Source organism: Phascolarctos cinereus, unplaced genomic scaffold (assembly GCF_003287225.1).
Source record: "Phascolarctos cinereus isolate Bilbo 61053 unplaced genomic scaffold, phaCin_HiC Scaffold_726;HRSCAF=1367, whole genome shotgun sequence".
NCBI lineage: Eukaryota > Metazoa > Chordata > Mammalia > Diprotodontia > Phascolarctidae > Phascolarctos > Phascolarctos cinereus.
In genome coordinates, this window is record NW_027556098.1 from 412066307 (window position 1) to 412083318 (window position 17012).

Here is a 17012-nt window from a genome sequence, read left to right on the forward strand (position 1 = left end):
CCATAGGAGGAGAGCTGAGAAAGCCTCCGGGCACCTCTAAAAATACTCTTCCCATGCTGGGGGCTGTGATGCCTGGGCCTCCGTCCACCACCCCAGAATGGCCTGTCCTCATTCAGGGCAGGAATCTTTGAGGAAGAACTATATATCTCATTATTAAGAGAGCTTGGGTGTGAAGAGGAATCTCTTACTACTGAGAGAGACAGGGAGGGGGTCCAGGAGGGTGGCACCACCCCCTCCTAGTTCTGAGTTCAAATCCCTTGCTCCTACCATCTTACCTCATTTTCCCATCTGGGCCCCTAATACACAATCTTTAGGTTGGGGGGAAGTGAGAGAGAGTTAGGGGCCAAGAAATGGAGCAGGGGGGCAGAGGCTGAGGGTGGGGGGCAGAGGGCGAGGATGAGGTCAGAGCCTAAGGTGTAGCTTCAGAGGCCAAAGAAAAGGCTCATTGGTCAAGAGTGGAGATGAAAATTTACAGGTGTAATTCTAAAGCTAAGGACCGGGGAAGCGTTAAAGGTAAGGCTTAGGGTCTGAGGGTGTGGGAGGCCAAGGTTCTGAGGAGGATGTGAAAGGCTAAGTTGAGAGAGGAGGGATAAAAGATTGAGGGATGTGGGGCCCTGGGCTGTCTAGGACTAAGGAGTTGGACCCTGGCCCAAAGAGGGGGAAGGGCCCGGGCCAGGAACCAGGGACGTGTCCTCCGCTTCTTCCCCAATGTCCCCAGCCTGGAGCCAGCTGTTCCTTCCAGTGCAACTCAGCACTTGTTGTTGGGGGGGGCAAGCTTGGCTCCCCTCAGCCGCCCATACAAGGTATCTTGCGGGGCTCAGGCCACAAGGCTGTCCTGGAGCCCGGGGCCCAGCTGGGGGGGAGCCTAGGGCCAACCATGCTCCCTTGCCCGGGCACAATGCCCAGTGGGCAGCTCAGCTTCCCTCCCACCCTCCAGGGGGCTGGCCTGGCCCCCGCAAATGACAGCCCCTCTGGCTCCCCTATATAAGCCAGGGGTTACCCTGCCAGATCCCTGGGTCACCCGTCAGTTGTAGGGGACACAGAGAGAATCCAGTCTAGCCCAGCTCAGGTATGGAGGAAGGGTGGTTGGAAAGGGAAGGGGGAGGCTGGGAGCAATTAAAGAGGGAAGGGGCTGAACTTGTCTCCCCACCTTCTCCTACATAGGGTGGGCTTTTATCCAAGTACAACCTTACAACTATGTCCAGGTGGGAATGACCCTGGATCTCCTTGTAGGTGTGTTCGGTCTGGCTGGCTGGCTCTGTGTTCTGTATGTGACTGTGTGACCACATATGTGTGGTACTGGCTCTCTCTGGATTTGTGTGTGACTGTCTCCCCATACCTGTGCATCATTGTGTGTCTACGTGACTGTGCGTGTATGTGTGTGTGTGCACAACTGTAGGTTTCCCTGTGTCCGCTTAAGATAGATTGCTTCTCCATATATCTGACTATGATTCCTCATCTTGACAAGCAACCTGAATGGTCCTTTCTGACCCTTTGATTCTGTGACCTTGCCTGTGCCTGAGTCTCTGATTGGGTCTATGTTTGTTGGCCCCCCATGTTAGTGCATGATGACTTTCTGGACGTCTCTGGGTGGGGGGGATGCCCCGATGACTGTGTGTGTTCATGTGACAGCTTTTGTCCGTGTGGGGGCTGGATCCTCCTTATGATGGTGTGCCCGCTTGTGTGTGTGTGTCTATGTGTGTCCCTGGGTGCGTGTGGCCATGTGCGCCCCACATGTGAGCGAGGGGGGGGACAGATGCTCCTCTTGTGTTAGGTCTCAGGGGGCCCTGAGGCCAACTGGTTTTGTCTAGCCGTTAGGGCAGGGCTCGTGTCCTCTGCTGTTGTCCTCTCCCACCTCCCCCTGGCTCCAGAGCCGCTGATTCGGTGCAAACAGAGCCCCCGGAATGTGGGGGGGGGGGGGAGAATGGCCACAGCTGTGGGGGGTGGAGTCCATAGGCTAAAAATATCCCCCCAGGGATGGCAGCTCCAACTGCCCCCCCCAGATCCTGCAATTCCCCACCTTCTCTGCCCCTTGTCTTCCCCCCTCCCCCTAGTCTTCCCTAATTTAGGAGCATAGTAGCATTTAGAGCTGGAAGGGACCTTAGAGATAATTTAGTCCAACCCTGCCATTTTACAGATGGGGAAGCTGAGATCAGGTTCCCAAGCTTTCCCCAACCCTATTGTTTTTCCCCTTTCCTAAGACTGTCCACAATTCCACTCAACTCCTAAAATTCTCCTTCCCATCCCTCTGATTCTGTTCCTACCTCCTTCGTCCCCTCAACTGAGAATCAGGAGCCTCAGGTTCTAGTTTGACAGAATGCTGTGGCATTCCTCCTTTCTCTGGCCTCAGTTTCCCCACCTATACATTGAGAAAGTTGAATTAGATCCATAAATCTGAAGTCCATCCAGACCCTACAATTCCAAGAGTCAAAAGTTCTAAGAGGTTAAGATTCTATTGGGTCAAAGAGTATAAGGATCTACAGAGACTAATATTCTGTTGAAAGTGTTCTAAGGTTCTTCTGAGTCTAAGATTCTATTGTGTCTGAGGTTCTAAAGTTCTAGCTCATCTAAGATTCTTTGGGGTCCGAGGTTCTAAAATTCTTCCAAGTCTAAGATTCTTTGGGGTCCAAGGTTCTAAGGTTCTTCCAAGTCCAGGATTCTTTGGGGTCCAGGTTAGCTTGATCTTGCTGCAGCAAGCAGAGCTTAAGAAGCCTTCCTTAAACAACCCTTCTGTGAGATGTGGAGTCCTCCTGCAGCCAAGCCCCGGCTTGTGAGCCCTGCTCCTGCCCCACAGGCCCTGCCCAGCCGCCACCATGCCTTTCGGAAACACCCACAACAAATACAAGCTCAACTACAAGCCGGAGGAGGAGTACCCCGACCTGAGCAAACACAACAACCACATGGCCAAAGCACTCACTCCAGACCTGTACAAGAAGCTCCGGGACAAGGAGACACCCTCTGGCTTCACCCTGGATGATGTCATCCAGACTGGGGTGGACAACCCAGGTGAGAGACCCGATGCTGAGCAAAGGCGAGGGGGAGTGAGGCTCACCCTCCGGCCCCCAGAGACACTCCCAGAGCCACCCTAGACACCCCCAGGACCCAGAGATGGCCATAAACACCCCCAGCATCTCCACACACTTGTAGAACCACCCCAGACATGCCAAGAATCTAATTCAGATACCCTGAGACCTTATAGACACCCCAGGACTCCAGCGGACACCGTCCAGGACCCTAGAAATAGCCACAAATATGCCTTAGCATTTCCATAACCTCCCCAAACCACCACCTATCCCCAGGACCCCACAGACACACCTGGGACCTAACTCAGGTTCTTACTCAGATACTCTGAGAGTCTTATAGACACCTCTGGGGTCTCAATGGACAACCCTGGGACACTCAGAAATGACTACAGACATTTCACAGCATCCTATACAATTCCTGATCTACCACAGATATCCCCAGGATCCCAGAGACACACCCAAAATCCACTATAAGCACCCAGAGGCCCCTGTAGATACCCCAGGACCCCAGTGGACAACCCTAGGGTACCCAGAAATGTTCCAAACACTCCCAGAACCACCACAGATGTCCCCAAGACCCTACAGACACACTTAGAGCCTACTTTAAACATTATGACTCCAACAGACACCCCTGGGAAGGCAGAGTAGAGCAATGGAAAGTAGGCTGATTTGGAGTCAGAAGATGTGAGTTCAAATCCCAGGTTTGTATCTTACTATGTGTGTAGCCTGGGGTCTATTGCTTCACTTGCAAAATGAAGGGGTTGCATTAGTTGGCCACTGAGGGCCCTTCTTGCTCTAGGTCTAAGCTATAATTCATCCCACTTTTGTGAGATCAGGCATAGAATTTGGAGTCAGGAAGACCTGGGTTCTTATCTGGGTCAGATAGTTACTGTGTGACCGTGTACACATCACTTAATCTCTTTGGCCCCAGGTTCCTTAGCTATAAAATGGGAGGTTAGACCCTACAGCCTCCCTAGTCCCTTGTGGTTCTGATTCCACAATCCCACAGACATCTTCAAGACCCCTACAGATATACCCTAAACCTATCACAGACTCCACAATATCCCTATAGAAAACGTAGGACCCAAATGGACACCGCAAGACCTTCATGAACACCCCTGAAATCTCATAGATACTCCCAGGACACTCAGAAACTCTCTTAGAAATATAGCACCTTTGGCAGCTAGGTGGCGCAGTGGATAGAGCACTGGCCTTGAAGTCAGGAGGACCTGAGTTCAAATCCAGCCTCAGACCAAACACTTGACCCTCACTAGCTGTGTGACCCTGGGCAAGTCACCTAACCCCAATTGCCTAAAAAAACAAACAAAAAAAGAAAAAAGAAAGAAATCTAGCACCTTCCTTGAACACCCTGGAGCTCCTTGTAGACACCCTCAGGACTCCTGTAGACAAACCCAGGACCCCATAGATATCTCTAGAGTCCCCCTAGGATCCAGAATAGATCCCCTAAGACCTCCACTGATGCCTCTGGGATCCCCCCATGGACACCCCTGAGAAACTCAGAGTGCCCCCAAGAGCCCCCAAAGATATACCTGGGACCTCCTGGATACATTTAAGACCTTTTCTGGACATCCTAGCCCCTCCCCCATCCACATTTCCCCAGTACTCTTGGATCTATCAAGGATAACTCCAAGACTTTCAGGGATACCCCATACTTCTGTAGACACAATCAGGATACCCATAGATGGCCTTAAACATTCTCAAGACTCACAGAGACATATCTGGGACCCTCACAGACATCCCAGGGAAACTCAGAATCTCCTGTAACCCTCACAGATATCCCAGGACCTTCATAGGTAAGCATAGATCCCATGCACCTGGCAGGTCTCCCTGAGACTGTCATAGACATAGCCAGACCCCCATAAATACATTCAGGGGCCCACTCTGGGATCCTCCTGTGAACTCCTAGGGACATCATGGGACTATAATGAACAACCTCAGAATCCCCATAGACACACCAAGGACCTCTCGGACAGCCTTGCAGTCCCCTCCCTCCAAGTATGGAACAGTAGAAATGGAAGTCTCTGGAGTCACTTCCAAGGTTCACTCCCTGTATGACCTTGGACAAACCACCTCACTTCCCCGGACCTCAGTTTCCCCATCTGTAAAGTGAGGGGGTGGAACCAGATGACCTGTAAGGTTCCTTCCAGATCTAATGTTATCATTCCATAATCCCCATAGACTCTCTCAGGTCCTCCAATGGACACTCCCAAGTATCCCATATATTGTTGTTTGTCCTTTGTTCTTGGAGAGGACCATGACATCAGGGAGGTGATGCCATGACTTGCGAGTGAATGATTCAAGTGATGGAGGGCTGTGCAAAGTCACCAGCCTCACTCTCTCTCTCTCCTCCAGAGCCATCTGGGTCCTGTGGCCAGATACAGATCAGGACAACTAGAGATGGCCGTGGATGCAGGATCCCATAAATATCCCATAGATATGTCTGGGATTTCCATAGGTGGGGACAATGGAAGACTCATAGATATGAGTTTATAAAACTCATAGGTAATCTCAGAATCACTTAGAAACCCCTGCAGGAGCCCTGCTCACCGTCACCCCCTCCAGACAAACTCTTCAAATAGACCCACAGGTAGCCCTAAACTGGGAGATAGGGGACCTCATCTATACCAATGAATGGCTCTCTGACTTTAGACAAGCCCCATTCCCTCTCAGGCCCCTGGTTTCCTCCCCAGCAACAACTCTGAATTTGAATAAATGCTCTCAAAAGCCTCTACCATACTTGTGCTTGAGACTGGCTAAGATTACATCCAGCTCTGCCCCCTTGCCTCCGTGCCCTCTATCTGCCCAGCTGGGTGGCTCACACTTTGTCTTTCCTAAACTCTGTTCTGTGGAAGTCTGGAGTGCTGTGGAGAAATCCCAATGCTCCCTCTACTTCCCCCTAAAATGTTTTTTTTTGGGGGGAGGCAATTGGGGTTGTGACTTGCCCAGGGTCACCCAGCTAGTAAGCATCTGAGGCCAGATTTGAACTCGTGTCTTCCTGTCTCCAGGGCTGGTATTCTACCCACTGCACCACCTAGCTGCCTTTCCCAAATATTAAATATAGCATTAGGAATCAGGTATCAGACAAACAAATTGTGTGGTATGGTTTCTTTGATGTAAAAATGATACTTCTATTTTGTTTCTAATGTCTTTGCGAGCTCTTTCCTGCCATGGCGTGAATCTCCCAGCCCACTCTCCTTGCCATCACCCCACCCCCACCCCCATCCCCTTGGGCTCTCAGGTCAGCATTTCACAGAATCCCAGGATTTCCAGATTGGAAGGACCTTCACAGACATGTGTTCCAATCCACGTACGAACAAGGACCCCTGCTCTCATCCTATGAGGCATCGTGGTGGTATGGTGTTGGATTGGGGATCACCGGACCTGGGTTCAGATACTGTCTCTGCTATTTAATACCTGCATGATCATGGGCATGGCCCCCGTCTTAGTCTCAGTGTCCTCATCTTTAAAATTAAGTTGTGATAATAAAAATTATAATACTTTAAGGTTTTCAAAGTGCTTTACAAATACTATTTCATTTTATCCTCACAACCACCTCGGGAGATGGGCTCTATTGTCATACCCATTTTACAGATGAGGAAACTGAGGCCAGCAGGTTAAGTGACTTGCCCAGGGCCACACAGCTAATAAGTATCTGAGGCTGGATTTGAATTCAGGTCTTCCTGACTTCAGGCCCAGTGATCTATCCATTAATTGCCTTTATTGGATTTCTTCTGATCTCCATTCCTTCCAGGCTCAATATAGGATTCTGTGATCCCATTGCCCACAAGGGTCCATCCAACTTTGATTGATGCTTGAAGACCTAGGATGAAGGGGAATTGCTACCTCTCAGCAACAGGAAGTGTAGTCTTTCCTCAAGGCTAAATTTTTCGCTTAGAAACTTCTTCCTGATGCTTAGTTTCACCCTCCGGGGCCAAATAGGAACGATAAAAGCCCTCTCTCACATCCCAAACTTTCATGTCTTTACCGACAGCCATCACGTCACCCCCAAGTCTTCCCCAGGTTAAATATTCCCGATTCCTTCAATGGATCCATCCGATAGGGCTCTAGGTCCTGCACCTTCCTGGTCAGGGTTAGGATTAGGATTCCACCAGACAGTCTTTGGATTATCAATGATCTAGCACCCTTATCCTTGGAAGGCACATGTCTCTTATCACAGCCCAAGAGCCTCTGTATCGCACATAGTCATACATAGTGAAGAGCCTGCCTCCTCCTAAAACTCCCAGCTCGTTTCCAAACTCACATAACCATGTGTGTCTCATCTCGCATTTGTGAAATTGATTTTTTGAGTCTAGGTGTCAGACTTTACATTTGTCTCTGTTTACTTTTGTCATCTTACCTTGATTTCTATCAATGGATTTCAAGCCCCACAACGTCCTATTTGTGAGATACGGAACCAGGCAGTTTCCAAGTCCTCTTTCAGCTTTGACATTCCATTGGCCTACAGTTTTTCCGAGCCCTGACATTCTCTGTTCTCCAGTCCTTTCTGCTGCTAACATTCTATGTCTTAAGGTCCCTGACAGCTCTGACATCCCATGTTCTAAGGCCACTCCTGGCTATGACATCCAATGTTCTAAGAGCCCTCTCAGCTCTAACACTCTCTCTTCTAAGGTCCTCTCCACTGCTAACATTCTATGCCTTCAGATCCCTCCCCAATCTGACATTCCATGTTCTAAGCTTTCTTCTATCTTGAACATCCCATGTTCTTAGGGCCCTCCCAGCTCTGACATTCTGTGTTTGTGTTAAGCTTCTGTGACTCTATGACCTCTGACTCCCTTCTCATCCCTACACACAGGCCATCCCTTCATCATGACTGTGGGCTGTGTGGCTGGTGATGAGGAGTCCTATGACGTCTTCAAGGACCTGTTTGACCCCATCATTCAGGATCGGCATGGGGGCTACAAGCCCACAGACAAGCATAAGACCGACCTCAACCATGAGAACCTCAAGGTGGAACCACTGGGGAAACTTTTGGTGGGGGGGAAGAGAAGGAAAGGGTAAGAGGTCAAGGGATGGAGGCAGTGGGGAGAGTGGAGAAGACCAGCACTAATGGAGAGAAATTAGGGGAGACTGAGTGAGATGGGGATTGATGGAGGGGGGTGGGCATTGAAGGGGAGAGATGAGGGCTATGAGAGGATGGGGAAGGGGAAGTGAGAGTTAGAAGAGGCTCGCAGGGCAGGGTTGAGCTAGAATACCCTGTGTCCAGGGGTGCCTTCTGGGGGGAGGCATCGATCCTTCCCTAAGCCAGCCTCCCTTGCCATGCTTGTCCCCTAGGGTGGCGACGACCTGGACCCCAACTACGTGCTGAGTAGCCGTGTCCGGACGGGCCGAAGCATCAAAGGTTATACCTTGCCTCCTCACTGCTCCCGGGGCGAGCGGCGTGCTGTGGAAGCCCTGAGTGTCAAAGGTGAGGGGCCCCCTTTGCCTCCACAAACTTCCCTGTCCGCATTCCCAGCCCAGGAAAGATCTTGTCTGTTTGTCCTTCATGAAGAAACTTTTCTCCTTACCCCTCTAAAATCTCCCCTTTAGAGACCCCATCAATGCACATGGATCTCCTGTTTGGGTTCCACCCACAGCCACCCTCCATGAGGTCTGGGTGCTCACTCTATGCTGTCTTCTCTCTCCCCTCCCACCTCCCCCCAATCCCCAGCCCTCAACAGTCTGACTGGAGAGTTCAAGGGCAAATATTACCCTCTGAAGAGCATGACGGAGCAGGAACAGCAGCAGCTGATTGATGACCACTTCCTCTTTGACAAGCCTGTCTCCCCCTTGCTGCTGGCCTCTGGCATGGCCCGGGACTGGCCCGATGCCCGTGGCATCTGGTGAGGAACCCCCTTCCACTGAGCTCCCCACTACCAGAATGTGCCCTGGGCTCTGCATCCACCCTCCTATGTGACCTGGAGAAGGTCCTTTCCCCCCCTCTCTCAGCCTCCATTTCCTCATCTATACACAAGATGTAGATAGATATGGAGGATTCTCTAACTGCAGAGATACAGCTCATGGATGGCATAGACAGGTGGGATCTGGGATCTGGCTAGTTTTGCTGGCACTGTGCTGATGGCAGTAGGCTTAGCTGTTGAGGCCAGGGAGGACAGGACCATCGAGGCCAGGAGATCTCTCCTGTAGTCTTACTCTAGACTGACATCTCTATCCACCATCTCTCATCTAGCTCTAGTCTCAGGTCTGGGTCTGGGTTCAGGATGAAAGCTATTTCCCTAATCCCTCTCAGTGAGGAACATACTGACAGCCCCACAAAAGGTCATCTTGAATAGCTACTTTGATCCTCTATCAAAAAGAACCACAAACAGAAATAGGAGGTAGAGATTAGAATACACCAAAGAAAATGCAAGAATAAATGAGCTCTTCAGCTGGGTGCAAGATCGGACCTCAGCTCAAAACAAGAGAACAATCTTACCACTCTTAGAGGTCTCTGAGGCTGCAAGTGCTGAAAGACAAGAGACACAATGGGGCTTGGCTCCTCTACATGGCTGTGGCCCCAGGGCTCCAGCCAATCTAAAGCCCACTCCTTTCCTCTCTCTTGAGGGGTTTCCCTTAAGGTTCTCTCTCCAAGGATGGCTCCAACAAGTATGCCCGTCCTTCAATTACAAAGTGTCCTGGCTCAGCTTTCTCTCAGCCAATTAGGAGTCATGTCTCCTTAAAAACATGCAGGTTCAGAGTATCCACCCCACACTGAGGGAAATACGATGAGGGAGTGGAGTTGGACAGTCTCTGTAAGGGCTAAGAGCCTAGAATTCTTGGGACTCTAGAATTCGGAAATCCTAAGATTCCAAGTTTCAGAAAATTCAAATTCCAGCATGGTGGCACTTGGAAGTGTTTTCTATTTGGGATCAGAGTCCTTGACTTCAAATTCTGCCTCCACCCTGTGTGAACTATGTTTCCTTGAACAAATCCCTTCCGTCTCTGGGTCCAGATTTCCTCATTCACAAAATGAGGCACTTGGGCAATACAGCTTCCATGGCTCCTTCCAACTCTAAGGCCAAAATCATAACATTTCAAAATTTGGGGGTGACCAGATCTGGGATCCTCGTGATTCCAAGAATCTAGGGCATGAGAACCGCCTCCTTCTAGGATGCTGAGATTCCAGTCTTCTGAGAATCTAGAAGTTTAGGGCTCTTCAGGACTCAGAGCAGGTGAGGGAAGGGTGACGGGCAAACTCTGAGATTCGAGGAGCTCACCATTCTATGACCTGAGCATGCTATGATTCTTCCCAGCAACAATTCTGCCCCTGCTGTTTACAGGGGCACTACTCAGACCCTTTCCTCTACACCCTCTCCCTGCTGACTCCTCCTCTAAGTCTACAGTCCCTCCCCACACTGGGTAGCCCATTCAGGGAGGAGGAGAGGGTAGGGGACTTGGGGAGCCCAATGATCCTCTGATCCCCTTTCTTTCTTCCCTCAGGCACAATGACAGCAAGAGCTTCTTGGTGTGGGTGAATGAGGAAGACCATCTGAGGGTCATCTCTATGGAGAAGGGGGGCAACATGAAGGAGGTCTTCCGTCGCTTCTGCGTGGGGCTGCAGAAGGTGGGCTGGGACCCCTGACCCCTGGTCCCTGACACCACCCTCCTATGGAATGAAGACAGCCCAGGGAATAGGAGTCAGGAAACCTGGGTTCAGATCCTGGTTCCAATACAGCTCTAGTCCCTGTTACCTTAGGAACCTGGCCCTCTGAGCCTCAGTTTCTCCATCTGTAGCAGGAAAGGTTTGGGCTAGCTGGTGTCTAAGGTCCTTCAAGTGCTGAATCTATGATACTAAGATTGTATTTTAGGTCCATTATCGCATTTGTAAAATGAGGGGTTTGGATTTAGATCGGGGGTTCTAGATTAACCCCAAGGGATTTGTGGATACGTTTCAGGGGGGTCTATAAATTTGGGTGGGAAAAAATAGCACCACTAACCTTGGCTTTCCTTTGTAAACCTATGTATTTTATTTTGTGTTTTAAAAATATTATTTTGGGAAGAGTTCCATGCCACAATAAAGGTTAAGAACTCATGGACTAGATCAGGGATAAGGAACCCACCGTCTCCAGGCCACATGTGGTCTAGGTCCTTGGGTTCTGCTTTTTGACTGAGTCCAAGTTTTACAGAACAAATCCTTTTATGAAGGGGATTTGTTCTGTGAAGCTTGGATTCAGTCAAATGGCTGCACTTCAGGACCTAGAGGGCCACATGTGGCCTTGAGGCCTCAGCTTCCCCACCCCTGGACTAGATGGTCCCTAGGGGCCCTTCCAAATCTAAAATCCTATGATCTCAACTCACCTCCTGTGTGACCATGGGCCAGTTCCCTCAGTTTCCCCCCTTTGCTAAATACAGATAATAATACTTTCACTACCTACCTCACAGGGATATTTTGGGGAAAGTGCTTGGCAAATGTTAAAGCACCATAGAAATGCATGTCAAGTCTCAGGTACAACTGCCCTGGTGATTTTGGTGCCTTGGGCAATTAATCAACAAACATTTATGTGCCAAGCCTGGAGACACAAAGACAAGAGACAGTCCAGGACCTCAAGGAGCTAACATTTTATTTGGGGAGACAACATGCACCTATGTAATATGTGTGTACACAAGTGTGTATATGTACACATATGAATAGTCTATACACATATTAAATACACATAATGTATATATGCATGTGTTATGTATCCATAAAATGTATATGCACTAAGCATACATACATACTACTTGCATGTATATACACATAATATATATACTATATACTATGTCTGCACAATACTATGTGTGCGTATATACATACACTCATATATTCTATACTATGTCCACATGGTACATATATGTGTATGGATATGCACATATATGATATACTGTGTCTGCATGATACACATGTGTGTACACATATACACCATACACTGTCTGTGTGGTACATACATGTGTGTATGTGTGTGTATATATATTGTATGTTATGTCTGCATGGTACAGATTTCTGTATATGATGTCTCCATGAGCATGTATACACATATGTACATATACAGCCACATCCCCATTAGACCCCCCCTGTTTACTGAGAACAGAGGCTAATTTTGCCTTTCTTTGAATCTGCAGCATTTAACACAGTGCCTGGCACACAGTGAGTGCTTAATATATGCTGATTGCCTTGTTGATATAAATAGGTAGAAAATCAATAGAAGACAATGGGTGGGGGGAAGATACTCAAGAGTGCCCTCCAATCAAGCATGGGGTTGGGTGTATTAGAGCCCAGTTCGAGCCCCATTGGGACGCACTCAGGGCACCAGCTTGCAGGGGCATGGGGGGAAAGGTTACAAGGGACACCCAGACCAAAGGACACAGTGAGGGTGCCACTTGGCAGAGCCAGGAGGACCTCGCTGGGTGTGAGGCCTCAGGGGAGAAGCAGGAGCCATGTGGCATCCTCCTAGCCTAACTGAATATTCCTGGTACCTCCTTTGTAGGCCCCAAAGGACACACGTCAGCATGGAAGTGGGCAGAGGGCCACAGATTTAGAGCAGGGAGGAACGTCAGGGACCTTCTTGTCTAACTCTCTCACTTTACAGATGAGAAAACTGAGGCCCAGAGAGGGTTCTCTCTGACTTGATCTCTTGGGGCACCAGCCCTTGAATTCTGACCTGATTTCTTTAATCAGAACCCCCTGGAAGTGGGAATGATAGAGTAGTCATGGGCTTGGAGTCAGAAACCCTGGATTCCAATCCTAGCTTGGGTATTTATTTCCTAGCTGGAGGACCCTTCATCTCTCTGAGCTTCCATTTTTGGCAGGTGTTTTTGTCCAGGCTTGGGGTCTCTCTGCTATGTGGAAATCCTTAGTGGGGACACTCCCTCTCTCAGGACAGATGGGCAGCTTATCTGAAATTTCGTCTGTGAGACCTCCCTGACTTGCCCAGAGTCACAGTGGGTGGCAGAGACAAGTCTTGAACCCGGGTCTTTCTGACTCCAAGGCTGGCTCTGTCTCCTAGCTCCCACTGCCTTCCATGTTTTCCATTTATCTGTTTATGAAACAAGAATTATCATCCTCACACCACTAATCACACAGGGATGCTTTGAGATGTACTAAATCTATAGGAGTTTTTGTGATTAACAGGAAAAAGCAGCCAGGATGTGAGTAGAAAACTGGCCTTGGAACCAGGAAGAACTGGATTCAAATCTAGGCTCAGACATAGACTTTGTGTGTGTCCTCATACTGAGGAAATCATAGGTACTGTCCCTCTCCCCTTATGATGACTATTTCCCCTATCACAGTGACTCATCCTTTCTCCTCCCTCCCCTCCCCAGATTGAAGAGATCTTCAAGAAGGCTGGCCACCCTTTCATGTGGAATGAACATCTTGGTTATGTCCTCACCTGCCCTTCCAACCTCGGTACTGGCCTGCGTGGGGGTGTGCACGTTAAACTGGCACACCTCAGCAAGCACCCCAAGTTTGAAGAGATCCTCACCCGCCTGCGTCTGCAGAAGCGGGGCACAGGTGGGTACTCACTTATCCAGCTATCCTGAGTGAATGTGGCATGGCTCATCCCTGGTACTAGATATTGTCCTGGCCAATTATTGAGTGTCTCCATGAGGACTGGACTGGGGACCTCTATTAGCATTCAGTATTTCCATGGGTTGATGCCGGGTGCCTGTGGGTATTGGCCAACCCGATAAAATTGGATGTCTCTATGGGTACTGGATATGTTCACGGGCGTTATATAGCCCCATGGGTGCTGGCTCTTACTATGGATATTGGGTGTCTCATACAACTCCATGAATGTTGGCTATCTTCATGGGTGTTAGGTATCGCCATAGGTGCTGGGTTCCTCCATAAGCACTGTGTATCTCCATGGATATTGCATATAGATATTATATATTAGGACAGCTAGGTGGTACAGTGGATAGAGGGCTTGGGAATGGAGTCAGGAAGACCTGAATTCAAATCCAGCCTCAGATTTAGTAGCTATGTGATCTTGGGTAGTCACCTAACTTCTGTTTGCCTCAGTTTCCTTAACTGTAAAACAGGATGGTAACAGAACTTCCTTCCTAGGGTTGTTGTAAGGATCAAATGGCATGGTATTTGGGAAGTGCTTAGCATAGTGCCTGCCACACAGAAGCCATTCTATAAATGCTAGATGACAATGATATTGCGATGTCTGCTATCTAGATGTGCAGCCCCACGGGCATCTATCTCTCACGTTCCTGGTCCCTGCCCCTTTACTCCAAACACATTAGGATCTGGCTTTGAGCCATTCCCCCCTCTTCTCCCTTCTACCTCCCCTCCAGGTGGTGTGGACACAGCAGCCGTGGGCTCAGTGTTTGATGTGTCAAACGCAGACCGACTGGGCTCCTCCGAGGTGGAGCAGGTGCAGTTGGTAGTGGATGGTGTGAAGCTCATGGTGGAGATGGAGAAGAAGCTGGAGAAGGGCCAGTCCATTGATGATATGATCCCTGCTCAGAAATAAGGGCCTCCACCTTACTGGCCCCCAACACATACACACCACCTGGAGCCCCACCCCTCCCTTTCTTATCCCCAGAGCTCCAACTACTGTGTAGAATTCCAGCCAATGGCGTTTGGTAATGAACTCCACTCACCAGGTGTCCTGCCTGGAGTTCCAGCCAATAGAAGACTACCACCTGTATTTGGGGATCTAACCACTTCCTGGAGCTCTGCACCATGGGGCCTCTTGCTCCCCTTGGGAGCTCTCCCCTCTTCCTTCCACTCCCAACAATAAAATCATGGTGGCCCCAGAGTTTAGTGTCTTGTGGTTCTTGGGAAGGGGGAAGACGGGGATATTGTAGAGCATCAGAATTAATGGATGGGGGAAGAGTGAAAAGAACAGACACCCTCTGTCCCAAGGAAGAAGTAAGTTGGGATTTACTTCAAGTTACCCTTTACCCATTCCAATAATAATGACAGAGCTTGGAACCTAAGAATTAGATGGCATCTCAGAACCCATCTAGTCCCACATACCCTTAACCAATAAACCCTCAATGACACTGGAACTGGCTGTCCAGTGGCTGTCCAGTCTCTGCTAAGGAGAACTTGAGTCAAGAGAAACACCCAGCCGGAGCCATGACTAGGAAGTGTTGCATCACAGGCAATCACTGCAAATAGAATACTGACCAATGGACGTCTAAGGCACCATCAATTAAGGAGAGTTATAGACATTACCCAGAGGTGGAAAACAGAGACCCTGGAACATCATCTTCTATGAGGTCACACCAGGATATGGCTTCTAGGGGGGCTACTCACCATTATCCCCTTTCACCTCTCTGGAAGGGGCCCATAGATAGTTTCCTTTTCTTTAGAATGGATTTTTATTGATAACCTTTGTTATCACATCACCTAAATTTCCCCCTTCCTCCCAGAGAGTAATCCTTTATAAGAAAGAACTTTTTTTTTTTTAAGAAAAAGGGGAAGAGGAAAAAATTCTGTAAAACTAATCCATACCTAAAACAATTCTGCCCTGATACACACTGTTCCACATCTCTGAGCACCCCTTCTCTCTACAAAATGCTTGGGGGAAATATCTTTTCATATCTCTTCCTTTGGGGCCACACTTGTTCTTTGTCATACTTTATGACTTGTTTTTTTGTTGTTGTGTTACTCTTTCCATTTATATGGTGGCAGTCATTGTGTCCATGATATTCCTGTCTCTAGTCACATTGTAGTATTCATGTAAATATTCTCATGCTTCTCAGTATCTATCAAAGTCATCATTTCTTATAGCACTCTCACATGAATTTTATTAACATACCACAATTTGTTTAGTCATTCCCTTATCTACTTTGTTTCCAATTCTTTGTTATCACAAAAACACCACTATAAAAATTATAATGTAGATTTTCCTTTTATCAATGATCTCTTAGAGATATAAGCTTAGTAATGGAATCTCTGGGTCAAAGACTATGGACATTTTATTTTACTTTATTTGCATAATTCCAAATGATTGTACTGCTCCAAAGCTCCACCAATAATGCACCAGTGTATGCTGATCTTCCCACAACCCCTCCAATGTTGACTATTCCCATCTTCGTCAATTTTCTGGGTGTGAGATGAAACTATTGGGTTGTTTTGATTTGAATTTCTCTTATTATTAGTGATTTGGAGTATCCTTTTATATGTTTATCAATGATCTTCAATTCTTTTAAGAACTGTTTGTTCACATCTTTTGACCACTTATCTTTTGAGGAATAGCTAGCTTTTGATTTTATATACACACATATATGTATGTATATACATATATACACACAAATTTATGTTACCTATCTATATAAAACATTGTGATACACACACAACAAACTTTTATCAGAGAAATTTGATTCAAAGATTTTTTCCTCCTCATTCAATGCTTTTTTTCTTATGCTGAGTATATAAATTTTGTTTGAGAAGCTTTTCGATTTTATGTAGTCAAAGTTATTTTATCATATATAAATGTGTATGTATACATATAACATATACACACATGCACACAAATATATTTGCTCATTGTCTTTTTTTGTTTGTTTGTTTTGGCTAGGCAATGGAATTAAGTGACTTGCCCAGGGTCACATAGCTAGTGTTACATATCTGAGGCTGCGATTTGAACTCAGGTCTTCCTGAATCCAGGTTTTGTGCTCTATCCACTGCACCACCTAGCTGCCCTCTGCTCATTGTCAATGAAAAATTTGTTTTGCTTGACTGTACATGTATGTAACTGGTAAGGTTTTTCCCCTCATTTTGCAATGAGGAAGAAGTTTGGGATGGGAGGAAAAGGAGGATTTTTGCTGATTGAAATACATATAAGTAATTTTTAAAAAACAATACATTTTCTAGTCAGTCGGTAAGCTTTTATTAAACACCTACTATGTGCCAAGCACTGTGTTGAACTCTAGGGATACAAAGAAAGGTGAAAACCAGTCCCTTTCCACAAGGAGCTTGCACTCTAATGGAAGAAACAACATGCGAACAACTATGTACAAATAAGTTATGTG

The 17012-nt window shown here is 47.8% G+C and overlaps 1 protein-coding gene across 2 annotated transcripts; it reads left to right on the plus strand.

The window, feature by feature from the left end:
* Nucleotides 1–966: 966 nt before the first annotated feature.
* Nucleotides 967–14788, plus strand: CKM (creatine kinase, M-type). 2 transcript variants are annotated; one of them, XM_020980136.1, is made up of 8 exons: nt 967–1069; nt 2795–3006; nt 7858–8012; nt 8337–8469; nt 8713–8884; nt 10482–10605; nt 13341–13530; nt 14322–14788. In XM_020980136.1, the coding sequence occupies exons 2-8, from the start codon at nt 2814–2816 to the stop codon at nt 14498–14500; spliced, it is 1146 nt and encodes a 381-aa protein (XP_020835795.1). In that variant the 5' UTR covers nt 967–1069; nt 2795–2813; the 3' UTR covers nt 14501–14788. The 2 variants fall into 2 exon arrangements, with proteins under 2 accessions (XP_020835795.1, XP_020835797.1); XM_020980138.2 differs by lacking the exon at nt 2795–3006 and having other exon boundaries at nt 1013–1069.
* The last annotated feature ends 2224 nt before the right edge of the window (nt 14789–17012 follow it).